Consider the following 26,979-nt stretch of genomic DNA (forward strand, 5'->3'; position numbering starts at 1 on the left):
GTGAGGAGACAGATTCTCGCCACGCCACCTGGTAGGAGCGACCTGTCAGGTAGGACGCAATCCAAGCGTGGGCCGCGCCGGAGATGCCCAACTCGGAGAGGGTGGAGAGGAGGATCTGATGGTTCACAGTATCGAAGGCAGCCGATAGGTCTAGAAGGATGAGAGCAGAGGAGAGAGAGTTAGCTTTAGCAGTGCGGAGGGCCTCCGTGATACAGAGAAGAGCAGTCTCAGTTGAATGACTAGTCTTGAAACCTGACTGATTTGGATCAAGAAGGTCATTCTGAGAGAGATAGCGGGAGAGCTGGCCAAGGACGGCACGTTCGAGAGTTTTGGAGAGAAAAGAAAGAAGGGATACTGGTCTGTAGTTGTTGACATCGGAGGGATCGAGTGTAGGTTTTTTCAGAAGGGGGTGCAACTCTCGCTCTCTTGAAGACAGAAGGGACGTAGCCAGCGGTCAGGGATGAGTTGATGAGCGAGGTGAGGTAAGGAGAAGGTCTCCGGAAATGGTCTGGAGAAGAGAGGAGGGAATAGGGTCAAGCAGGCAGGTTGTTGGGCGGCCGGCCGTCACAAGATGCGAGATTTCATCTGGAGAGAGAGGGGAGAAAGAGGTCAGAGCACAGGGTAGGGCAGTGTGAGCAGAACCAGCGGTGTCGTTTGACTTAGCAAACGAGGATCGGATGTCGACGACCTTCTTTTCAAAATGGTTGACGAAGTCATCTGCAGAGAGGGAGGAGGGGGGGGAGGATTCAGGAGGGAGGAGAAGGTGGCAAAGAGCTTCCTAGGGTTAGAGGCAGATGCTTGGAATTTAGAGTGGTAGAAAGTGGCTTTAGCAGCAGAGACAGAAGAGGAAAATGTAGAGAGGAGGGAGTGAAAGGATGCCAGGTCCGCAGGGAGGCGAGTTTTCCTCCATTTCCGCTCGGCTGCCCGGAGCCCTGTTCTGTGAGCTCGCAATGAGTCGTCGAGCCACGGAGCAGGAGGGGAGGACCGAGCCGGCCTGGAGGATAGGGGACATAGAGAATCAAGGGATGCAGAAAGGGAGGAGAGGAGGGTTGAGGAGGCAGAATCAGGAGATAGGTTGGAGAAGGTTTGAGCAGAGGGAAGAGATGATAGGATGGAAGAGGAGAGAGTAGCGGGGAGAGAGAGCGAAGGTTGGGACGGCGCGATACCATCCGAGTAGGGGCAGTGTGGGAAGTGTTGGATGAGAGCAAGAGGGAAAAGGATACAAGGTAGTGGTCGGAGACTTGGAGGAGTTGCAGTGAGGTTAGTGGAAGAACAGCATCTAGTAAAGATGAGGTCGAGCGTATTGCCTGCCTTGTGAGTAGAGGGGGAAGGTGAGAGGGTGAGGTCAAAATAGGAGAGGAGTGGAAAGAAGGAGGCAGAGAGGAATGAGTCAAAGGTAGACGTGGGGAGGTTAAAGTCGCCCAGAACTGTGAGAGGTGAGCCGTCCTCAGGAAAGGAGCTTATCAAGGCATCAAGCTCATTGATGAACTCTCCGAGGGAACCTGGAGGGCGATAAATGATAAGGATGTTAAGCTTGAAAGGGCTGGTAACTGTGACAGCATGGAATTCAAAGGAGGCGATAGACAGATGGGTAAGGGGAGAAAGAGAGAATGACCACTTGGGAGAGATGAGGATCCCGGTGCCACCACCCCGCTGACCAGAAGCTCTCGGGTGTGCGAGAACACGTGGGCGGACGAAGAGAGAGCAGTAGGAGTAGCAGTGTTATCTGTGGTGATCCATGTTTCCGTCAGTGCCAAGAAGTCGAGGGACTGGAGGGAGGCATAGGCTGAGATGAACTCTGCCTTGTTGGCCGCAGATCGGCAGTTCCAGAGGCTACCGGAGACCTGGAACTCCACGTGGGTCGTGCGCGCTGGGACCACCAGATTAGAGTGGCCGCGGCCACGCGGTGTGGAGCGTTTGTATGGTCTGTGCAGAGAGGAGAGAACAGGGATAGACAGACACATAGTTGACAGGCTACAGAAGAGGCTACGCTAATGCAAAGGAGATTGGAATGACAAGTGGACTACACGTCTCGAATGTTCAGAAAGTTAAGCTTACGTAGCAGGAATCTTATTGACTAAAATAATTCAAATGATACAGTACTGCTGAAGTAGGCTAGCTGGCAGTGGCTGCGTTGTTGTTGTTCTATCTCTCTATAGTGCTGTTTCTTGTATTATGGTCTCTTGTTTCTTTAGAGGTTTCACTTTGTTGTCCTTTTTCTTTTCTAGTTAGCTGGGTGTGCGCTAATAGCGTTTCAAATGTCACTCGCTCTGAGACTTGGAGTAGTTATTCCCCTTGCTCTGCAAGGGCCACTGCTTTTGTGGAGCGATGGGTAACGCTACTCTTCGAGTGTGGCTGTTGTTGAGTGTGGCTGTTGTTCGAGCCCAGGTAGGGGCGAGGAGAGGGACGGAAGCTATACTGTTACACTGGCAATACTATAGTGCCTATAAGAACATCCAAAAGTTAAAGGTATATGAAATACAAATGGTATAGAGAGAAATAGTCCTATAAATACTATATTAACTACAACCTAAAACCTCTTACCTTGGAATATTGAAGTCTCATGTTAAAAGGAACCACCAACTTTCTTATGTTCTCATGTTGTCACGAGTCCGACCGAGGGTGTTTCCCCTTCCCGGGCGGGTGGCGCTCGGCGGTCGTCGTCACCGGCCTATTAGCTGCCACTGATTGTTTTTCCTCCCCCTCCTTGTATGTTTAGTGGTAGCACCTGTTCATGTTTAATTAGTTTGTCTTTATTAGACAGCCGGCCCGCCTGGTTGTTGTGCGGGATTATTTCAATGTAACCTTCGGCTCTGTTATAGAGGTACATGTTAGTGCCGAGTCGTGATTTTTTCTATTGTACTTTTTGATTCCCTGTGGTTGGGAACGTAACTTTTTGTGAGCACCCTGTGGTGCGTTGGTGCTATTAAAAGACGCACAGCATTGAACTCTGTCTCCTGCATTTGACTCCACACCCACGACACCCGGAGCATTACACATGTTCTGAGCAAGGAATTCAAACGTTAGCTTTTTTACATGGCACTGTCACGCCCTGACCGTAGATTACTTTCTATGTGTCTATTTTTGTTTGGTCAGAGTGTGATTTGGGTGGGCATTCTATGTTTGTATGTCTAGGTTTTTGTATTTCTAATTTTTGGCCGGGTATGGTTCTCAATCAGGGACAGCTGTCTATCGTTGTCTCTGATTGGGAATCATACTAGGTAACCTGTTTTTCCACTTTTAGGTGTGGGTAGTTGTATTTCTGTTTAGTGTTTGTTTCACTTTGCAGGACTGTTTCGGGTTTCCCTTTTGTTATTTTCGTATTCAGTGTTCAGTTCCTTATAATAAAGATGAACACGTATCCCGCTGCATTTTGGTCTGACGATTCCTCTTCTTCCGATGAAAGCCGTTACAGGCACATATTGCACTTTTACTTCTGCAACACTTTGTTTTTGCATTATTTATACCAAATTTAACATGTTTCATTATTTATTTGAGGCTAAATTGATTTTTATTGATGTATTATATTAAGTTAAAATAAGTGTTAATTCAGTATCGTAATTGTTATTATTACAAATTTTAAAAAATGTACTCGGTCGATTAATCGGTATTGGCTTTTTTGGTCCTCCAATAATCGGTATCGGCGTTGAAAAAAATCATAATCGGTCGACCTCTAATTTCAGCTTTTCATTTAGAAAAACATGATTCCTGTCACTTTCTGACCATAGTTCTTTTGTGTTTTCTTTGTTTTAGTGTTGGTCAGGACGTGAGCTGAGTGGGCATTCTATGTTGTCTAGTTTTCCCATTTCTATGTTTGGCCTGATATGGTTCTTAATCAGAGGCAGGTGTTAGTCATTGTCTCTGATTGGGAACCATATTTAGGTAGCCTGTTTTGTATTGGGTTTTGTGGGTGGTTGTCTTCCGTCTTTGTCTCTATGCACCAGATTGGACTGTTTCGGTTTTTCACATTTTGTTGTTTTGTATTTTGTAGTGTTCACGTTTATTGTCTTTATTAAACATGTTGAACACTAACCACGCTGCGCTTTGGTCCGATCCTTCGTCCACAGAAGAAAACCGTTACAATTCCACTTTGACATTATGGGGTATTATGTGTAGGCTAGTGACAAAAGAATCTCAATTTAATCCATTTTAAATTCAGGCTGTAACACAACAAAATGTGGAAAATGTCAAGGGGTTTGAATACTTTCTGAAGGCACTGTAGGTCTGTCACAATCTGTTCAGACTGTATTTTAAAATGTAAACCACTAGATAGGTACAGTACTAGGCAGGGGCGCAACTTTCACTGGGGACGGGGACATGTCCCCCCCTCACATTCTGAAATTGCATTTTTGTCCCGCACAGTTTTATCATTGGAATGTGATACAAAACGAATGCAACTGTGTGCTTTAGGACCATGCAGACGCCTCTTGACGGGTAGGCTTTTTGGAGTGCAAATCCGACTGGATAAAAAAATTATAATAATTATGTCCCCCCCACTTCTAAAACTAAAGATGCGCCCCTGGTACTAGGTAGGTTTGTCAGTCTGTTAAGGCTATGTTTTAAAATGTAATCAATGAGGAGTAGTACTCGAAAAACAATGAGTTTCTCTACAATGAAGTGATTTAGATTGTATAGTTGAGAAACAAACTGTGTAATATATATTACAATATATATTAAGAGACCAGAGAGGTCACTGAGGTGGGAGAGGAGAATGCTAAAGATCGAACATCTTGACAAGATGGACTTTGTGGTGGTCATTTTAACTTTTCATGAGGCAGACCGAGCTTGATCCATGAAAGCAGAAACTGTGAAGGAAGATCCTAGAGAAGAAGAATATCTGATACTACACCAATCAATATTTTCACTGAGAACTGAAAAGCTCTCTTGACAAGAGAGCTTTTTCCTCACAGATTAGATATGGAGATTTGTCTCCCACCTTTACCATGAATTAGAATTTCTGACTCCACCAGCATACACATACAGGTATTATAGCAAGACATTTTTTGGGCCCCTGTGCCTCGACACAATCCTGTCTCAGAGCTCTACGGGCAAATCCATCGACCTCATGGCTTGGTTTTTATTCTGACATGCACTGTCAACTGGGGACCTTAAATAGACAGGTGTGTGTCTTTCTAAATCTTGAACTCCAATCAAGTTGTAGAAACATCCCAAGGATGATCAATGGGAGAAGGATGCACCTGAGCTCAATTTTGAGTCTCAGAGCAAAGGGTCTGGATACTTACGTAAATAAGTTATTTCTGTTTTTCTAAAAACCTGTTTTCACTTTGTCATTATTGTAACGGTTTTCTGTATGTGAAGGAGAGTCAGACCAAAATGTGGCGTGGCTATTGCGATCCATGTTTAATGAAACAAAGTAAACACGAATCAAATAAAAAAACAATAAAACGTACCACGAAAACCGAAACAGCCTAATACTGGTGCAAAGTAACACAGAGACAGTAACAAGGACAATCACCCACAAAACCCAACACCAAACAGACTACCTAAATATGGTTCCCAATCAGAGACAATGACGAACACCTGCCTCTGATTGAGAACCATATCAGGCCAAACATAGAACTAGACAAACTAGACATGTAACATAGAATGCCCACTCAGCTCACACCCTGACCAACCAAAACATAGAAACATACAAAGCAAACTATGGTCAGGGTGTGACAGTACCCCCCCAAGGTGCGGACTCCGGCCGAAAAACCTGAACCTATTGGGGAGGGTCTGGGTGGGCATCTGTCCGCGGTGGCGGCTCTGGTGCTGGACGTGGTCCCCACTTCACCATAGTTTTAGTCCCCCACCTTGTCCGCTTCCGTGGCCTCCGAACCACGGCGACCCTACTTAATGACCCCACTGGACTGAGGGGCAGCTCGGGACAGAAGTGGGTCTGGCGCCTCTGGGCAGAGGGGGGTCTGGCACCTCTGGGCAGAGGGGGGTCTGGCGCCTCTGGGCAGAGGGGGGTCTGGCGCCTCTGGGCAGAGGGGGGTCTGGCGCCTCTGGGCAGAGGGCCAGACCTCTGGGCAGAGGGGGACTGGCGCCTCTGGGCAGAGGGGCTCCGGCAGCTCTGGGCAGAGGGGCTCCGGCAGCTCTGGGCAGAGGGGCTCCGGCAGCTCTGGGCAGAGGGGCTCCGGCAGCTCTGGACAGACGGGAGCACCTGTACGGATGAGCCGGAGAGACAGCCTGGTGCGGGGGGCTGCCACCGGAGGGCTGGTGCATGGAGGTGGTGACGGATAGACCGGACCGTGCAGGCGCACTGGAGCTCTTGAGCACCGAGCCTGCCCAACCTTACCCGGTTGAATGGTCCCGGTCGCCCTGCCAGTGCGGCGAGGTGGAATAGCCCGCACTGGGCTATGCAGGCGAACCGGGGACACCGTGCGCAAGGCTGGTGCCATGTAAGCCGGCCCAAGGAGACGCACTGGAGACCAGCTGCGTAGAACCGGCTTCATGGCACTTGGCTCAATGCTCACTCTAGCCCGGCCGATACGCGGAGCTGGAATGTACCGCACCGGGCTATGCACCCGCACTGGGGACACCGTGCGCTTCACAGCATAACACGGTGCCTGTCCGATCTCTCTAGCCCCCCGGTAAGCACAGGGAGTTTGCGCAGGTCTCCTACCTGGCATAGCCATACTCCCTGTGAGCCTCCCGCCAATACATTTTTGGGGCTGACTCTCGGGCTTCCGTCCACGCCGCCGTGCTTGCTTCACCAACTCCATTCTCCGATAACCTTCCGCGCACTGCTCCATCGAATCCCAGGCGGGCTCCGGCACTCTCCCTGGGTCGACCGCCCACCTGTCTATCTCCTCCCAAGAAGTATAGTCCATACTCTTGCAGTCCAAAACGTACTCCCATGTCCATTCCTCTTTGCGTTGCTGTTGCCCGTTACCACGCCGCTTGGTCCTGTTGTGGTGGGTGATTCTGTAACGGTTTTCTGTATGTGAAGGAGAGTCAGACCAAAATGCGGCGTGGCTATTGCGATCCATGTTTAATGAAACAAAGTAAACACGAATCAAATACAAAAACAATAAACGTACCACGAAAACCGAAACAGCCTAATACTGGTGCAAAGTAACACAGAGACAGTAACAAGGACAATCACCCACAAAACCCAACACCAAACAGGCTACCTAAATATGGTTCCCAATCAGAGACAATGACAAACACCTGCCTCTGATTGAGAACCATATCAGGCCAAACATAGAACTAGACAAACTAGACATGTAACATAGAATGCCCACTCAGCTCACACCCTGACCAACCAAAACATAGAAACATACAAAGCAAACTATGGTCAGGGTGTGACAATTATGGGGTATTGTGTGTAGATTGTTGAGGAAACCATTTATTTAATACATTTTAGAACAAGGCTGTAACGTAACAAAATGTGGAAAACAGGAAGGGGTCTGGATACTTTCCAAATGCACTGTATCTCACTGAGTTTCTACTGTCCTCAAGCTTTAGCTGTGGTGCAGAAATACAAATCTGCCCCGAGAGAGAGAGAGAGAGCGAGAGCGAGAGCGAGAGCGAGAGAGAGAGAGAGAGAGAGAGAGAGAGAGAGAGAGAGAGAGAGAGAGAGAGAGAGAGAGCGAGAGAGCGAGAGAGCGAGAGAGCGAGAGAGAGAGAGAGAGAGAGAGAGAGAGAGAGAGAGAGAGCGAGAGAGCGAGAGAGAGAGAGAGAGAGAGAGAGAGATGAAGACAACCTCCCAGCAATGCACACTGTGCTAGGGATCAGAGAGTATAGAGAGAGGAAGGAAGAGCACGAGACTCACCTTCCAACAACACAAAACAAAAACCGCAGAAGTACCAGCCAGTATGAAATGTTTAATCTGGCCTATTCTTGGAATTAAACTCCACAACCATCGGCATTACAGGGGCAGAGCATAACATGTTTCCTTCCATTATGTTTTATTTATGACAGGCACAATAGATTACCAATTGAGGAGGGATTCAATGCCTCGTCGTTGAAAGAGTGAGAGAATTGGTGGGTGCATTACAGAATCCATTAAGTTCACCCCCGGCTTACACAAAGCAAGTTATGGTTTTCTGCTGTCACTCCGAGTGGCACATATCCTGCCTATGATAAGGCAGCTGGGCTGGCGGAGAACAACAGGCGACCCAGATTACATTAACATGATAAATTGGAGGCTGGAACAATGAATACACTTGGAATAAGACATTTTCACCAGGTTTTACTGTGATTTGTCACTGTCATAGAAATAAGTCAGGATTTCTCTCTGCTCTTTTGAAGTGAGGCTGTTAGACAGAGAGAGAGAGAGAGAGAGAGAGAGAGAGAGAGAGAGGCGAGATTGAATATAACAAAAGAGGAACTGTATAAATACCATGACATTTCACCACAGCGGGAAAGAGAGAGAGCACAATTTGTGGTGCAAACGGACAGGATTCATTAAGTAATTTCTGTAGTTAGCTAGATGGACTATGCACCTAATTACTTAGGCTACATCATAGCCTAATCCTTTGAATGTAGTTTCTATTTTACTCTGTTTATCACTTGACTACCACATCTAATGGTATCCACATGTAGTCATCTCTAAGAATCCTGGTCACACAATAAAATCGTTGTCTTGAGACTACCGCTTTTTGATAACCTACCATTTTCATTGAGTTGTTAGTCCGTTTATTTTGTGGTTGACTAAACCTTGAGGACAGTGTTTTTTTTCTTCCTCTCTGCGTTCTGCCTTTAATGGGAGGAAGTGGTAAATAACACACTGTGAATGGGTCTTAATGGACATCTAAGTGCTCGGCCAATAAAGTAAAACCTCCATTACCTCTTCAATAATGCACCATATACTCAGCTCTCTTTAGTACCTTTTCGAAGCACATTTTTATTTATTTTATTTAACCTTTATTTTTGACGGGCTGTCATGCTGAGACCAAGGTATATTTTACAGATGAGCCCTGTAATTACACAAAATATACATATCAATACACTATGAAAAGCAAAACAGAGATATAACATACTATCATAGAAAACAAACACATTCTTCAATTAAAAGGTTCTCAATAAGCCGTCTGATTTGGGGTTCTGCCATCTGGAGGCTCATCAGGCATTTTATTTGTCCCTCTAAATTTACTCAGCCCCCCCACCAGCAAGTCAGCTCCAAGTGATTTTAATTTTGGAAATCTGTTCCAAAGTATCTGTTCAAGAGATATATGTGATCGTGTACCGTGGTTTACACTCTACAAATGATTTGTAATTATGTTCCGGCCCCCTGACCATCCACTCAAGAAGAAATCGTTCCGCGGTTGAATCTGGTTCATAATCCCAAATCATCCAATTCTAGAGAGTTTTGGAGATTATTCGACAAGGTGCAAAAAAACAAAAAATAGGTTTAAAAGTGATCTCCAGAGTTAGCCATCCCTGAGACTGGGTCTGGTAGCTCGTACGTCTGTAGGTTGACAATGAAGTAAGGTATGGCGGACATTTGTGCAAGCGTGCTTTATAAACCAAATGAGTGCAATGCATCGATCTAGGAGACTTCAACGTGGCCAGCCTACATTCTGATACAGAAACCAGTGATGCGTACTGAACCTATCACCCGCTGCGACAAACTGCGCCCAAAGACAATACAGTGGCAGCTGCATTCATATAGACGATATCGGAATCAACTATAACAAGTATGAATGTTGACTGAATTATTTGCTTCCTGCTATTTAACAAAAGGCATAACCTATTCCTATAAAGCAATCCACGAGTATTATTTTGCGGCACAGTCGATAGCGCGCCGGACCTCGGGCTCGAAGGTTGAGGGTTCGAGACCTGCTCCTTGCTGTTTCATTACAATACTTTTTGAAAGATAGCTCCCAGGATATTTATAACCGGGACACGATCAATGTGGGCACCAATGTACATATGCATAAATCACCAGATGCATTTTTTGATACCAACATACATCATCATCGAGTCCTTGGCCTTTTCTCTTCTTTTTAAAATAGAGTCAAAGTGACAGACATCCGCAGCCTTCAGTGCAGTAATATTGTGCCTGCTCCTCAAAGCCCAACAATCATTCTAAATGTTTGCTCTCTGTCATCTTTGAGAGTTATTCCCCTATTTCCTTCTCCAGGCAAGGTTCAGGGCTGTGCAGAGGAATGAGCAGAAGTTTGCATCTTAAGCCTTCATGAATATTTAATTGCAACACATGCTAGCGCAATCTCAGCACCACTTTGCAACCGGGATCTAATGGCTGCCTGCTCGTTTGGTCGGAGAATATGACGCAAGTACCAGACGACACCGTCTGCTCTGCAAAACAGTACAAGTGTTTGTTTTTTTAACACACAGGAACACACAGTCACAGAGGGCAGAAACAGAGTTGTTCATAAGATCGATATCCTATTCTTGGTCAATTGCACACACCTCCCTTTTTGCTTTTTCTACTCATACCAGTGGAGAGTGTGCCCGATGAAGAGCGTATTGCAATCCTACACTGGGTTATTCTACCTAAACAAGAAAAGGTACCAATAGAGGGAGGTAGCCTATCTTTAGTCTGAGCGGTTTATGAAGATATCTTAACTCTGCCTGCAAACCTTCCTTGCAGATAATAAAATTATGATTACCTCTTAAGGGGGGGATTGATTTTCTATAATACTTGGGTGAAGGAAGAGACCTAAATGCTCATCAAAGGTAGAGACTAGAGTCAAAATAATTCACACTTTTTGCAATAAGCTTCCATTCTTTTAACATGCTAAAAGAAAGATGTAGGATCTAAATTTGATCACTCTTTTGTTGCTGATAATTTTGCTGCGCATCAGCTTCGTGATTTACATAAATTCACTGAAAGTCCACACTAACACATGGTTATTTTAACAGTATTGCACTTTTCATGTAGCCTACTAATAGACTAAGCACCGAGCAAGCAACATTATGGACTAAACGTAAAAAAGAAAAATCTGCAATGAGTGTACAAAACATTAGGAACTCTCTCCTCCAGGTGAAAGGTATGGTCTCTTATTGATGTCACCAGTTAAATCCAATTAAATCAGTGTAGATGAAGGGGAGGAAACAGGTTAAAGAACGATTTTTAAGCCTTAAGACAATTGAAACAGGGATTGTGTATGTGTGCCATTCAGAGGGTGAAGGGGCAAGACAAAAGATTTAAGTGCCTTTGAACGGGGTATGGTAGTAGGTGCCAGGCGCACCGGTTTGAGTGAGTCATGAAGTGCAACGTTGCTGGATTTTTCACACTCAGCATTTTCCTGTGTGTATCAATAATGGTCCACCACCCAAAGGACACCCAGCCCAAATATTAGGAAGGTCTTCTTAATGTTTTGTACACTAAGTGTAGGTCAAATAAAGCTCCATTTAATTATGAAACTGATACTAAGTAATCTGCCTCTGAAGACCTTACTATTTCAGATGTGAGAGATAACCATGTCATGTGTTGATAATCATGAGGAGTATAGGCTATAGCCTCAGCTTAGATAACATAGAGGGCAGCATACATAAAGCCCTCAGCAAATTGCAGTACTTTGTGTGATTATACTATGAACCATTACAACCCCCTTGGGTTGTGCCATGGCGGAGATCTTTGTGGGCTATACTCGGCCTTGTCTCAGGATGGTAAATTGGTGGTTGAAGATATCCCTCTAGTGGTGTGGGGGCTGTACTTTGGCAAAGTGGGTGGGATTATATCGTTTCTGTTTGGCCCTGTCCGGGGGTATCATCAGATGGGGCCACAGTGTCTCCTGACCCCTCCTGTCGCAGCCTCCAGTATTTATGCTGCAGTAGTTTATGTGTCGGGGGTCTAGGGTCAGTTTGTTATATCTGGAGCACTTCTCCTGTCTTATCCGGTGTCCTGTGTGAATTTAAGTATGCTCTCTCTAATTCTCTCTTTCTTTCTCTCTCGGAGGACCTGAGCCCTAGGGCTATGCCTCAGGACTATCTGGCATGATGACTCCTTGCTGTCCCCAGCCCACCTGGCCGTGCTGCTGCTCCAGTTTCAACTGTTCTGCCTGCAGCTATGGAATCCTGACCTGTTCACCGGACGTGCTACCTGCTGTTTTCAACTCTCTAGAGACAGCAGGAGCGGTAGAGATACTCTTAATGATCGGCTATGAAAAGCCAACTGACATTTACTCCTGAGGTGCTGACTTGCTGCACCCTCGACAACTACTGTGATTATTATTATTTGACCATGCTGGTCATTTATGAACATTTGAACATCTTGGCCTTATTCTGTTATAATCTCTACCCGGCATCGCCAGATTAGGACTGGCCACCCCACATAGCCTGGTTCCTCTCTAGGTTTCTTCCTAGGTTTTGGCCTTTCTAGGGAGTTTTCCCTAGCCACCGTGCTTCTACAACTGCATTGCTTACGGTTTGGGGTTTTAGGCTGGCTTTCTGTACAGCATTTTGAGATATCAGCTGATGTAAGAAGGGCTATATAAATACATTTGATTTGATTATTTGCAAACCATGCTGTTAGTTAAAGTACAGACTGAGACTGAAGCACCATGGGGACCATGCTGTCTATGGAGTTGGGGAATTGAATGATATCATTTAACTGACTTCTAATACAAGTATTCAAATGTATCTCATAAGACCTCTGTCCAAGGCTCAAAGCCATCTCCATGTCACGACTAGGACAAGTAGCATAATCTGACCCTCACACGTGTGCTCGCATACGCCCTTAAAAGACCTTCAGGTGAAAATCAGCAATAGAACTGTTTGTCCATTTTGAGATGCCATAGTCAGTATACTTCCTCATCACCAACGGAGTGGCATAGACTTCAGGTTATTGTTTGTCTGAACAACCGGAAAAACGCTTACCGAAGTCCAAAATGAACAAACACGTCACAAATTGTCGTCATAATACACAGTATGCACAAACTCTTCCAAACTGTTTCGACTGGGAAGCATGCGGACGCCTTCACTCTCACTCTCACATACATCCCAACCAGACAGCACTGCTTACAGGTTTCCAGGAATCATTTCACTGCTTACAGGTTTCCAGGAATCATTTAACTGCTTACAGTTTTCCAGGAATCATTTCACTGCTTACAGGTTTCCAGGAATCATTTCACTGCTTACAGGTTTCCAGGAATCATTTCACTGCTTACAGGTTTCCAGGAATAATTTCACTGCTTATAGCTTTCCAGGAATCATTTCACTGCTTACAGGTTTCCAGGAATCATTTAACTGCTTACAGGTTTCCAGGAATCATTTCACTGCTTACAGGTTTCCAGGAATCATTTCACCGCTTACAGGTTTCCAGGAATCATTTCACTGCTTACAGGTTTCCAGGAATCATTTCACTGCTTACAGGTTTCCAGGAATCATTTCACTGCTTACAGGTTTCCAGGAATCATTTCACTGCTTACAGGTTTCCAGGAATCATTTCACTGCTCCTCTAGACCAACCGTGAAGTGTTTCTAATTAGTTTATCAATTACAATTTTGTTGATAATGGATGTACCTATAGCATATGTTAAAAGCATAGCCAGCTATGTGTCTTCTTTTTTTGTTGTCCCCCTAGTCTGGGCCTCCTTCCAAGCATAATGGGGCAACAAGCAAACATCTGCAGCAGATACAGTAGACTCAGACCTCCAGCACCACGGACACCGTGTCCAGCCGCCCACGCAGAACATAACATGCCTTATTGCTGGCTGTCCTTGGTAATGTATGAATACACTACTGAGTCTCTATCTGAGATCAGGTAGAAGTCCACTGGGAGGGACATGTATCCCCGTCTGACATCGGTTTTCCCACTGGTCAATTTAGGTCGCATATGATGCCATCAAGCCACCACATCCCTAAGCTCATTGCACAGTAATGGGGTTGAAGCACTTTGCTGCACCACTCTAACCCCAATGGTGCTTTTACCTGTGTCTGTGTATCTCCTGGAAGGGTTCACATGTTCAGAATCAGATCAGGAGCAGAGTAGACCTCTCTTCTACTGAGCAACACAGCAGGTTAGTACTGATGCTGCTGGCCTGGGGTATGGCAGGTGGAGAAGCTATATGTCTGTCTCTCTGACTCATTTCACTCAATAGATGGTTTATAGAACATCGTAGCTGATTAAACTCAACTCTACGATATACAATGGAGTTCAGCCGCGAGTCATTTTTTTTTTGTTCATAAAAAAAAACGGCATATTTTAGCACCCAACGAATAGACGTCGGAGCTCCAGTCCGCCCACACTCGTCGCTACTCAACTCCATTGTAAATCGTGGCGTTGAGTTTAAAGGACATGGCAGACATTATCTGCAAGCATGAATAAACTGGGGAATGATCACGTCTTTCTCCCTAACTTCCTCCCCACAGCTCTGAGTAAAATGCTCCAACTTACAATTATTTAACACTCTGGTGAGCATGATAGATTAAGTGTCCTCCTCCGAGAGAGGAGAGGAGGGGAAGATACAGCAGCACCAAAAAGGTGTGGATGGGACTACTGCATCAAAATCTCATCTCTTCTAGACCTGGTCTCTCTGGTCTCTTGGTGACTTTTTGATTGAAAAGGCTTCTCTCCCTTCTCTGGTTGTGTTGTTTTGGGAGGGAGTAGATCCCACTGCAGCCACAGTGTGAAGCTCCTATTATAGCAACAATTATAGAGCACCACTCACTATCTGACTGAGCCACACGGAGAGAGTTAACCTGGGGAAATAAAACTGCCATGATGTGTAGGTGTATAGTATGGACATAGTAATTCACAGCTCTCTCATGCTCAATACTAAGCTTAGTCACAATTAGGGCTGTGGCGGTCATTACCATTTGTCAGCCTGTGATTGTCATGCAAATAACTGCCGGTCTCACGGTAATTGACTGTTAATTAACATAAACAAGTTTAGCCTCTCTGGCTCTCATGCATAGCCTACAAGCCACTGATGCAGACCTTTGGAACATCAACATTATAAGAAGTCTAATAAATCCATTTAATATAGCCTACACCATCACAATAAATACATTTATTTTTAGGTAGGTCTAAAGAAACATGATATGAAGAAAAATGTTGCCAATTTCAGAAGAACAGAATTGCATATTCTGAGTCGTCCTTCTGTTAGGCACTGATCTGGCTATGACATATGGCTGTGGGCTACACTACATTTAGCAGGCAAGATTTGCTTATAATTCCTGTGACATGTATTTTTCCCAAGGGAGTGAGCACATGCGGCTATTCTGTGTTGAGTGGTTAACAAATAAACAGGTCCGCCTATATGCTTAATTTAGAGTTATTTATACAACTTAGTTGTGATACAAACGTGAGGTTATATGTTTTGATTTCTAATATATTCTAAGGCTGTATGATGCGACTCTAATGATGTGTTTTTTAAGTCACATGAAAGGCATGAGCTCTGCTCTGTTTCTTGCGCAGGCTGCACACACTTCATCATTCTCTCATTCACAATTTGACAAGCACTTGATAATATTCTCACCCATCTGACTATTCTGGTCTTTACATATAGCCTACTAATATATGGGCTTCCGAGTGGTGCAGCGGTCTAAGGCGCTGCATCTCAGTGCAAGAGGTGTCACTACAGTCCCTGGTTTGAATCCAGGCTGTATCACATCCGGCCGTGATTGGGAGTCTCATAGGGCGGCGCACAATTGGCCCAGCGTTGGACGGGTTTGGCCGGTGAAGGCCGTCATTGTAAATAAGAATTTGTTCTTAACGGACTTGCCTAGACCTAGACCTCATCTCTGAATTCCAACGCCGACACCCCGCTCAACCAGGTATGTGTCCAGGTAGGACAGGGGGTACTGTCACACCCTGATCTGTTTCACCTGTCCTTATGCTTGTCTCCACCCCCCTCCAGGTGTTGCCCATCTTCTCCACTTATCCCCTGGGTATTTCTACCTGTGTTTTCTGTCGTCTGGGTGAGTTTGTCTTGTTGGTTCAAGTCAATCAGTGTTTTCTCAGCTTCTGCTTTTCCCAGTCTCTCTTTTTCTCGTCCTCCTGGTTTTGACCCTTGCCTGTCCTCTGAGCCTGCCTGCCATCCTGTGCCGTTGTCCCTACTCTGGAATACCAAACTCTGCCTGACCTGACCCTGTCGCCTGCATGCCGCGCTTTACCTTGGCCCCACTACTCTGGATTATCGACCCCTGCCTGCCTTGACCTGTCTTTTGCCTGCCCCTGTTGCTGTAATAAACATTGTTACTTCAACACATTCTGCACTTGGGTTGACCTGATAAATAGAGGACACTTTTCAGGCGGTTCATTTTCATGCCAGCCAGGTAGGCTACTCCGGTTTTAAAGCGAAGCAATGTGCTTAATATTAGGAAAGTTGAGAAATAAATATAGTAGGCCTAGCCTATAGAAAGTTGATGGGATCCTCTTTTTAATAGAGGCCATCAAAACTCTGTTTTCTCACTTAATTGCATAGCCTATTGAAATGTTGCGCAACATTGGTTTATAAATCAAATCAACGTTTATTTGTCACGTGCGCCAAATACAACAGGTGTAGTAGACCTTACAGTGAAATGTTTACTTACAGGCCCTAACCAATAGTGCAAAAAAAAGGTATTAGGTGAACAATAGATAGGTAAATAAATAAAACAACAGTAAAGGCTATATACAGTAGTGAGGCTATAGCGAGGCTATAAAAGTAGTGAGGCTACATACAGACACACCGGTTAGTCAGGCTGATTGAGGTAGTATGTACATGTAGATATGGTTAAAGTGACTATGCATATATGATGAACAGAGTAGCAGTAGCATAAAAGAGGGGGTTGGCGGGTGGTGGGTGGGACACAATGCAGATAGCCCAGTTAGTCAATGTGCGGGAGCACTGGTTGGTCGGCCCAATTGAGGTAGTATGTACATGAATGTATAGTTAGAGTGACTATGTATATATGATAAACATAGCAGCAGCAGCGTAAAAAGAGGGGTTGGGGGGGGCACACAATGCAAATAGTCCAGGTGGCCATTTGATTACCTGTTCAGGAGACTAATGGCTTGGGGGTAAAAACTGTTGAAGCATTTTTGTCCAAGACTTGGCACTCTGGTACCGCTTGCTGGTAGTAGAGAGAACAGTCTATGACTGGGGTGGCTGGCGTCTTTGACAATTTTTTAGGGCCTTCCTCTGACACCGCCTGGTGTAGAGGTCCTGGATGGCAGACAGCTTAGCCCCAGTGATGTACTGGGCCGTATGCACTACCCTCTATAGTGCCTTGCAGTCAGAGGCCGAGCAATTGCCGTACCAGGCAGTGATGCAACCAGTCAGGATGCTCTCAATGTTGCAGCTGTAGAACCGTTTGAGGATCTCAGGACCCATGCCGAATCTTTTTAGTTTCCTGAGGGGGAATAGGCTTTGTCGTGCCCTCTTCACGACTGACTTGGTGTGTTTGGACCATTTTAGTTTGTTGTTGATGTGGACACCAAGGATCTTGACGCTCTCAACCTGCTTCACTACAGCCCCATCGATGAGAATGGGGGCGTGCTCGGTCCTCCTTCTCCTGTAGTCCACAATCATCTCCTTAGTCTTGGTTACGTTTGGAGAAGCCTAGTTACCGTGACTCAACGGTCACATGGAATTTGGCTGCGGTCAATGCCTCGTGACCGCAGGTGTGGCGGTAATACGGTCACCGTAACAGCCCTAGTTACAATGCTAATGATGTTGCACAAAGACCAAAGTCAGATATATCACAAAACACTCATTTGAGGGAACATGTATTGTAGTTATAGGTTGTATATAACAAAGGAACAACCATTAGATGCAACTACCAACAAATTAATGTAATTAACAGAAAAAATGTACACAAATCAAGGCTATTCCCTGCGGCTGCCATTTGGTGTCTTGGTGAGTCAATCCTCTGTCATCGTTTCTAATGGAAATTAACTCTACGTGGAACTGATGTTATATTTCATATAAATACGCTTCTTGGATGATAATATGTGCTTCAAGCATCTGACAGATCAAATGGTGATATGCAATTCCATTTATAAGGCTAGATAAGATATGCCTCAAATTTTGTCCAAAGCCCAATAGGCAGGACACCATTATTTACAGGTCTACAAACACAAAACTGTGAAAAGAACCCTGTTCTGCTCAACTTTTACTACAGTAGATATTCAGGGAGAATATACCAGATGGAAATCAAAGGAGGAAACAGAAGCATTTCACACACACGTGCACACATACACACCACACACTGTTGTCCGCTTCTTAGTTCCCATTGCAGAACAAACACCAGCGCTGCATTAATGATACAGAAGGCAAAGTCTCTGACATGGATAATAACGACGGCCAGGGTAGTCCTGGAGAGGATATGATAGAATGGGACATACAACAAGAGACACATTGAGCTAAGTTGAGCTGAGCAGGCGGAGCAAAACTGCCTGTTCCATGGAGGGAGTGATTAGACTTTGCGCTGCACCCACAGGACTGACTGACGGAAGACATCAGAGCTCATTACCCAGCATTCTCCACCTACGTGGTGGGGGCTTGTTGTGGACACTTCCATTCTCCCATGGTGAACAGGGGTGGGCATGGAAGGGCTGGGCCATTAGAACTAGCTGAATCATCATACTTAATAAGATGTTGCTTTGCACCCTCGTGTAGCTCTTTGGGAGTAAATATGTCACCCAATAAAGTATGGAAAAGCAGAATGCATTGGCTTATAGGCCAAATTCATCTCATATTTGTACATAGTGGTATTTCAAAGATCTGTCTACCTTTTGGTTACAGAGTCAATAGCCAGAGGTCTTCCATGTTTAACATCAAGTCCCTTAAACTGTTCCAGGACTCAGTTCCTTGTTTGGCTAATAGCAATTTGTGGTAAAAGGTAGGTCCAGGTTAGAGGCAGCTGATCCTGAGTCAGTCTTTAATGACATGCTATATGGTATAACAAGTGTATAAGGCCACATACTACATAAAAGCAGCCAGACTAATGGCAATTTTTCCTGAAGACCTGCTTTCCACTGACCTGGGTGATGATATAGATGGCGTAGTCAATCTTCTGCCGTCGTAGGATGGGGTGCAGGTAGTGCAACCAGTACTTGAGGTGGTTGTCTCTGTGTCTGAACGGGATAATGATAGCCACCTTCTGTTTGGCACGGCAGTCCGGTGGGGTGTACTTGCCCCCCTCCGTCACGTTTGGGTTCTCCTTCTGCACTCGTTCCATTGTCATCTGGGAGGCAAACTCAATGAGGAGGCGGCCCACTGCAGAGAGAAAGGGGGAATACATGGTCAACATCAAAGCAGCCAACCAACCAACCAATCAGCATGTGCTTAGCAAACTTTTAGAAGAAATTGTGTTTGACCAAATACAATGTTATTTGACAGTAAACAAAGTAACAACAAACTTTCAGCATGCTTATAGGGAAGGGCACTCAACATGCTGACACAAATGATTGATGATTCTGGTTTTGTTAGACTTTAGTGCGGCATTTCATATCATTGATTATAACATATTGCTGAAAACACATACAGTTCAAGTCAGAAGTTTACATACACTTAGGTTGGAGTCATGAAAACTCGTTTTTCAACCACTCCAAAAATGTATTGTTAATTAACAAACTATAGTTTTAGCAAGTCGGTTAGGACATCTACTTTGTGCATGACACAAGTAATATTTCCAACAATTGTTTGCAGGCAGATTATTTCACTGTATCTCAATTCCAGTGGGTCAGACGTTTACATACACTAAGTTGACTGTGCCTTTAAACAGCTTGGAAAAATCCAGAAATTGTCATGGCTTTAGAAGCTTCTGATAGCCTAATTGACATCGTTTGAGTCAATTGGAGGTGTACCTGTGGATGTATTTTAAGGCCTACCTTCAAACTCAGTGCCTCTTTTCTTGACATCATGGGAAAATGAAAATAAATCAGCCAAGACCTCAGAAAATAATTGTAGACCTCCACAAGTCTGGTTCATCCTTGGGAGCAATTTCCAAATGCCTGAAGGTACCACGTTCATCTGTACAAACAATAGTACCCAAGTATAAACACCATGGGACCACGCAGCCGTCATACAACTTGGGAAGAACTGTAACGATTGTCTGTGGTGGAAGAAGGTGAGGACCAAAGCGCAGCGTGGTAAGTGTTCATGTTTTTTAATAAAGTAATGAACACTGAACAAAACAATAAACGTGAAGTAATCAAACCGAAACAGTTCCGTGTGGCACCAACACTAACACGGAAAATAAACACCCACAACTCAAAAGTGAAACCAGGCTCCTTAAGTATGATTCTCAATCAGGGACAATGATTGACAGCTGCCTCGGATTGAGAACCATACAAGGCCGAACACAGCAATCCCAAATCAATAGAAAAAATGACATAGACAATCCACCCAACTCACGCCCTGACCATACTAAAACCAAGACATAATAAAAGAACTAAGGTCAGAACGTGACAAGAACACCATCCCAACTGTGAAGCACGGCGGTGGCAGCATCATGTTGTGGGGGTGCTTTGCTGCAGGAGGGACTGGTGCACTTCACAAAATAGATGGCATCATGAGGGAGGACAATTATGTGGATATATTGAAGCAACATCTCAAGACATCAGTCAGGAAGTTAAAGCTTGGTCGCAAATTGGTCTTCCAAATGGACCACGACCCTAAGCATACTTCCAAAGTTGTGGCAAAATGGCTTAAGGACAACAAAGTCAAGGTATTGGAGTGGCCAACAAAAAAGCCCTGACCTCGATCCTATAGAAAATTTGTGGGCAGAACTGAAAAAGCATGTGTGAGCACAGAGGCCTACAAACCTGACTCAGTTACACCAGCTCTGTCAGTAGGAATGGGCCAAAATTCACCCAACTTATTGTGGGAAGCTTGTGGAAGGCTACCCAAAACGTTTGACCCAAGTTAAACAATTTAAAGGTAATGCTACCAGATACTAATTGAGTGTGTGTAAACTTCTGACCCACTGGGAATGTGATGAAAGAAATAAAAGCTGAAATAAATCATTCTCTCTACTATTATTCTGACATTTCACATTCTTAAAATAAAGTGGTGATCCTAACTGACCTAAAAAAGGTAATTTTTACTAGGATTAAATGTCAGGAATTGTGAAAAACTGAGTTTAAATGTATTTGGCTAAGGTGTATGCAAACTTCCGACTTCAACTGTAGGTTTTATGGATTTACATCCTCTGCCTTATCATAGATTGAGAGTTACCTATCTAATAGAACACAGAGGGTTATCTTTAAGGGAAGCCTCTCCAATGCAAATTCGGTTGAGTGTGGTGTACCGCAGGGCAGCCGGCTTGGGTCATTATTGTTTGCTGTTTTTATTAATGACCTTCCACTGACCTTCAATAAACCCTGTGTGTCTATGTATGCTGACGACACAACTGTATACACTTCAACAGTAAAATACATAACTAACACCCTTAACTTAGAGCTCCAGTCCGTTTTAGAATGGGTAACTAGCAATAGGCTGATGCTAAATACACTACATGGCCAAAAGTATGGGGGCCCCTGCTTCTTGAACATCTCATTCCAAAATCATGGACATTAATATGGAGTTGGTCCCCCCTTTTCTGCTATAACAGCCTCCACTTTTCTTGGAATGATTTTCACTAGATGTTGGAACATTGCTTTGGGGACTTGTCTCCATTCAGCCACAAGAGCATTAGCGAGGTCAGGCACTGATGTTGGGCAATTAGGCCTGGCTCGCATTCGGCATTCCAATTCAATTCAAGGTATTCGATGGGGTTGAGGTCAGGGCTCTGTGCAGGCCAGTCAAGTTTTTCCACACCGATCTCAACAAACCATTTCTGTATAGACCTCGCTTTGTGCACGGGGGCATTGTCATGCTGAAACAGGAAAGGGCCTTCCCCAAACTGTTGCCACAAAGTTGGAAGCACAGAATGATCTGGAATGTCAATATGCTGTTGGTTAAGATTTCCCTTCACTGGAACTAAGGGGCCTAGCCAGTAGCGTTCTCCTGTCATCAGCCAAACACAAATTCTTCAGTCGGACTGCCAGATTGTGAAGCGTGATTCATCCCTCCAAAGAAAGCGTTTCCACTGCTCTAGAGTCCAATTGCGGCGAGCTTTACACCTCTCCAGCCGACGTTTGGCATTGCGTATGGTGATCAACTACTCGGCCACAGAAACACTTTTCATGAAGCTCCCAATGACTAGTTCTTGTGCTGATGTTGCTTACAGATGTAGTTTGGAACTCGGTAGTGAGTGTTGCAACCGAGGACAGACTATTTTTAGGCACTATGTTCTTCTGCACTCGACGGTCCCATTCTGTGAGGTTTTGTGGCCTACCACTTTGCGGCTGAGCCGTTGTTGCTCCTAGACGTTTCCACTTCACAATAACAGCACTTACAGTTGACCGGTGTATCTCTAGCAGGGCAAAGTTTTGACGAACTGACTTGTTGGAAAGGTGGCATCCTATGACGGTGCCACGTTGAAAGTCACTGAGCTCTTCAGTACGGGCCATTCTAACACCAATGTTTGTCGATGGCGATTGCATGGCTGTGTGCTCGATTTTATACACCTGTCAGCAACGGGTGTGGCTGAAATACCCAAATCCACTCATTTGAAGGGGTGTACACCTACTCTTAGACATGTAGTGTATCTAAAAATAAAATGGGGACAAATCACTCGATGAACTCTAAACCTCATATAGATGTTTAATTAAATATCGTGGCGATTGAGCAAGTTGAGTAGACTAAACTGCTGGGTGTAACCCTAGATAGCAAGCTGTCATGATCAAACCATAAAGACTCAATGGTTGCTAAAATGGGAAGAATTCTGCCCATGATGAGGCATTTCTCTGCTTTCTTGCCATTTCTCTGCTTTCTTGCCAGACAGTTCCTCCAGTTCCTTGTTTTGTCATACCTGAATTACTGCCCAGTTGTGTGGTCAGGTGCGGAAAATAAGGACATAGGCAAATTGCAGTTGGTCCAGAACAGAGCAGCATGTATTGCACTTAGATGTCCACTGAAGGTGAATGTCAATAACATGCATGTCAATCTCTCCTGGCTCAAAGTTGAGGAGAGATGGACCGCATCGCTATTGGTCTTTGTGCAAGGTGTTGAAGGTACCAATCTGTCGGTTCAAGCAGTTGGAACACAGTTCGGACACTCATCGGTACCACACAAGACATCTAATCGAATCAAATGTTATTTGTCACATGCTTCGTAAACAACAGGTTTAGATTAACAGTGAAATGCTTACTTACGGGTCCTTTTCTAACAATGCAGAGAGAAAATGATAGAAAATATTAACACATGGAATAAATACACAAAGAGTAACTCTAACTTGGCTGTATGCACAGGGTAACCGTACCATGTTGATGTGCAGGGGTACGAGATAATTGACGTAAATATGTACATATTACAGGTAGGGGTAAAGGGACTTGGAAACACGATAGATAACAGTAGCAGCATCATATGTGATGAGTTAAAAGAGTTCATGCAAAGAGAGTCAATGCAGACAGTCCAGGCAGCAATTTGGTTAATTATTTATTTAGTAGTCTTATGGCTTGGGGGTAGAAACTGTTCAGGGTCCTGTTGGTTCCAGACTTTGTGCATCAGTACCGCTTGCCGTATGGTAGCAGAGAGAACGGTCTATGGCTGGAGTCTGACAATTGTTAAGGCCTTCCTCTGACACTGTCTGGTATAGAGGTCCTGGATGCCAGGGAGCTCGGTTCCAGTGATGTACTGGGCCGTACGCACTACCCTCTGAAGTGTCTTGCAAGTCTTTGTTGTGTTTTGATTCCTGTTTGGAGCCCAGGAAGCGTAGCCGCTGCCTCGGCAGCAGCTAATTGAGGATCCAAATAATTACTAAATACTAAAAGCAAACTGCTTGGTATGCCAAGCAGTTGCCATACCAAGCGGTGATGCAGCCAGTCAAGATGCTCTCAATGGTGCAGCTGTAGAACGTTTTGAGGATCTGAGGGCCCATGCCAAATATTTTCTGCCTATTGAGTGGAAAGCATGCAACCAGAGGTCTCTTCACAGTCCCCAGGTCCAAAACGGAGGCTGGGAAATGCACAGTGTTGACCACATGGAACTCTGCTACCCCAGGTAATTCAAGATGGCAATAAAACCAGATTCAAGAAACATATAAAAGAACACCTTACAGAGGCCTCCCCGAGTGGTGCAGAGGTCTAAGGCACTGCATGGCTCCAGAGTGGTGCAGAGGTCTAAGGCACTGCATCTCAGTGCTAGACACGTCATTCCAGACCCTGGTTCGACTCCAGGCTGTATCACAACCGGCCGTGATTGGGAGTCCCATAGAGCGGCGCACAATTGGCCAGGGTTAGGGTTTGGCCAGGGTAGGCTTTACTTGGCTCATCGCGCTCTAGTGACTCCTTGTGGTGGTGGGCTGGGCTTCAGTTGGACGGTGTTTCCAATTGGCTTAGTGTAGTAAGGGAAGGGTTTGGCCACGGGCGGCTTTACTTGGCTCATCGCGCTCGTTAAGAAGTGCGGTTTGGCGGGCCATGTTTCGCATGACCTGACCTTCGCCTCTCCCGAGCCTGTTGGGGATTTGCAGGATTGAGATAAGATCATAATTGGATATCATGAAAAGGGGGGTAAAATACAAAAAAATATATATATAACTTACGGCATGACGGGGACTGTGAAGAGACACAGGTATTTTGCATTGTATTATGTATTGTATTATATGTGATACATGATTTTATTTGTTGTGTTTTGATTCCTATTTGGAGCCCAGGAAGCGTAGCTGCTACTGAGGCAGCGGCTAATTGGGGATCCTAATAACTACCAAACACTAAAAGCAAACTGTGTATTTAAAAATAAACATTTGCAGCAAGGTGAAGCATCATGTTGCCTCTAATGAAAACAGTATCCACAGCTCTGAAATGATAACACCTAAGACACTAAAAATAAAAAGACACGGGTTGCATCCCAAATGGCACTCCCTATGGGCTCTGGTCAAAAGTAGTGCACTATATAGGGAATACGGTGCCATTTGGGATACAACCATGAAAAGCAATTATGAACCTGCAATGCCCATCTAGAGCCACAACAACAACAATACACTTGGAGGGGTATAATGCAAAGCAGGATCAATGAGTTAGTCAGCGAACTAAATATTTTGAAATAACTTGGAATGGGCATCGTCTAATTGATTCAACAACCAAAAACACATATCTATGTTTAGCCCTCTTAATAATGAACCAGAAAATCAGTAGTTATTTTTGGTTGTTTATCAAAGTTAGCTGGCTAACTCATTGATCCTGCTTTGTAGTATACCTCTCGGGTCTTATCATTCTAATGATCTGTCTGCAACAACAAACCATTCCTTTGTCTTCTCTGGATCCCAGAGTGAACGCCACCACAACTCTCTCATATCATGAGATAATCCATTCATAATTAATGTATGTACTATGTGCTGAAAAGACCAATCAATGATGCATTAGAAGAGAGTGTGATTGAAACTAACTGAATTATGTGGCTCATGTAGACAGACACTCCATATGACCTCTGAGTCATCGACAAGGCGAGTTAGATACCAATCTGTATCATTCTAGCATGTAACCTGTTAAGCCTGAATCCACTGATTAACATGTCTTCAATGGCACCTTATTTCCTTATATAGTTCACTACTCGATAGGGGTCTGGTAAAACAAATAGTGCACTACATAGAGACTAAGGTGCCATTTGGGATACACAGCACAGCAAGCCCTCATCCCAGGTATGCTCCCCCTCCCTCATCATATTTCTCACTTCGTGCCCTCCCCTAATCCACTCGTTAGTGAATGACTCATTAATATGTGTAAAGTGGACATAGTAGGAGTGGATCTGAACTCCACTAATGGGAAGATAATTGGAACACGCTGCGCAGACAGTCAGTGCTCTGCACACACACACACACACACACTTCGCTCTGCACACACAGTCACACACTTCACTCTGCTCACACACACACTTCGCTCTGCACACACACAGTCACACACACATCCACTTCGGGCAATGTGGCTGTTTTTGTTGGTGGTGTTGAGTTGTTATTGATGATGATGATGATGTGCCCCTGTTATTCTATGAGGACATTGTTTTCCTCAACAGCACTATTATTGCTGTAACATCACCAGTATCTTAAGAAATGCTTGGTTAGATACTATTGAGAAAATATGGAGATTGGATTTCACGAATAAGCATACATAAACATCATGCACTCTCAAAAAAGGGGTGCGGTCAAGGTACATTAAGATTTGAGCATGTCCACTGCCAGTTTAGAAGTTTTTTATGAAGGCTTACATAAGAGAATGTGACAATAAAAAGTTATTGTAGCAACCTTAACACAACACCTAGTGAATTTGTCAGGCGGTTTGGACCTGCTGGTGTAGCAGTTAAGGTGTTGGCTTGACAGTCGCTGGACCTGGGTTCGAGTCCCGGTTGGGGCTACCCCTGAATTAGCTACATGTATGTTAGAAGTGGGATTGCGCCTGTGAGGCCATCAAAGAGGCGTGTACACGTGAGTAGGGTTGCAAAGTTACCAGTAATTTACCAAAGTTACTGGAATCTTCAGTCATTTTGGTAATGAACAGAAAATCTATGGCAATCTATCGTAACTTTGGTCATTTATACTTGAATAACTTTTAAGTATGATATATTGTATTAATTTATTGTATCTGTGTCCATATTGTCCATCAGTTTCTAGTAGACTGACCATATGGTCCAAGAGAAAACAGCCTAATTAATGAAAAGGCATCTAATCAACAATGGCATTACTTTAAATTGACTCTGCAACTCTTTCAAATTATTAACTGTGTTCACAACTGTCACCAGTTTGATGTCAAAACTATGACAACAAATACATAGTGACATAGTAAAATGAAAAAAAGTGTGTTAAAAAAATATAAAGTATATTTCATTCTGAAACCCTCATATTAAACACCAATGTATTCACTGGATGGATGTTTTATAATTAGCATAATGTTTTACAGCTTTGTCATCATTTTTTAAAATCACATTATTTGTACTGAACAAAAATACAAACGCAACATGCAACAATTTCAGCGACATGAGCCAGGCCCAGCTAATCACAATGAGTTTTTCCCCACAAAAGGGCTTTATTACAGATA

The 26,979-nt window shown here is 44.4% G+C and overlaps 1 protein-coding gene across 1 annotated transcript in view; it reads right to left on the bottom strand.

Moving 5' to 3' along the window:
* Positions 1-26,979, bottom strand: part of LOC115103087 (beta-1,4-galactosyltransferase 2-like) — a 156,303-nt gene that overhangs the window by 55,440 nt on the left and 73,884 nt on the right. The window contains exon 3 of the mRNA XM_029623710.2: positions 18,888-19,123. Coding sequence (XP_029479570.1) covers positions 18,888-19,123 — 236 coding nt within the window. The remainder of the gene's footprint in view (positions 1-18,887; positions 19,124-26,979) is intronic.

Source organism: Oncorhynchus nerka, linkage group LG20 (assembly GCF_034236695.1).
Source record: "Oncorhynchus nerka isolate Pitt River linkage group LG20, Oner_Uvic_2.0, whole genome shotgun sequence".
NCBI lineage: Eukaryota > Metazoa > Chordata > Actinopteri > Salmoniformes > Salmonidae > Oncorhynchus > Oncorhynchus nerka.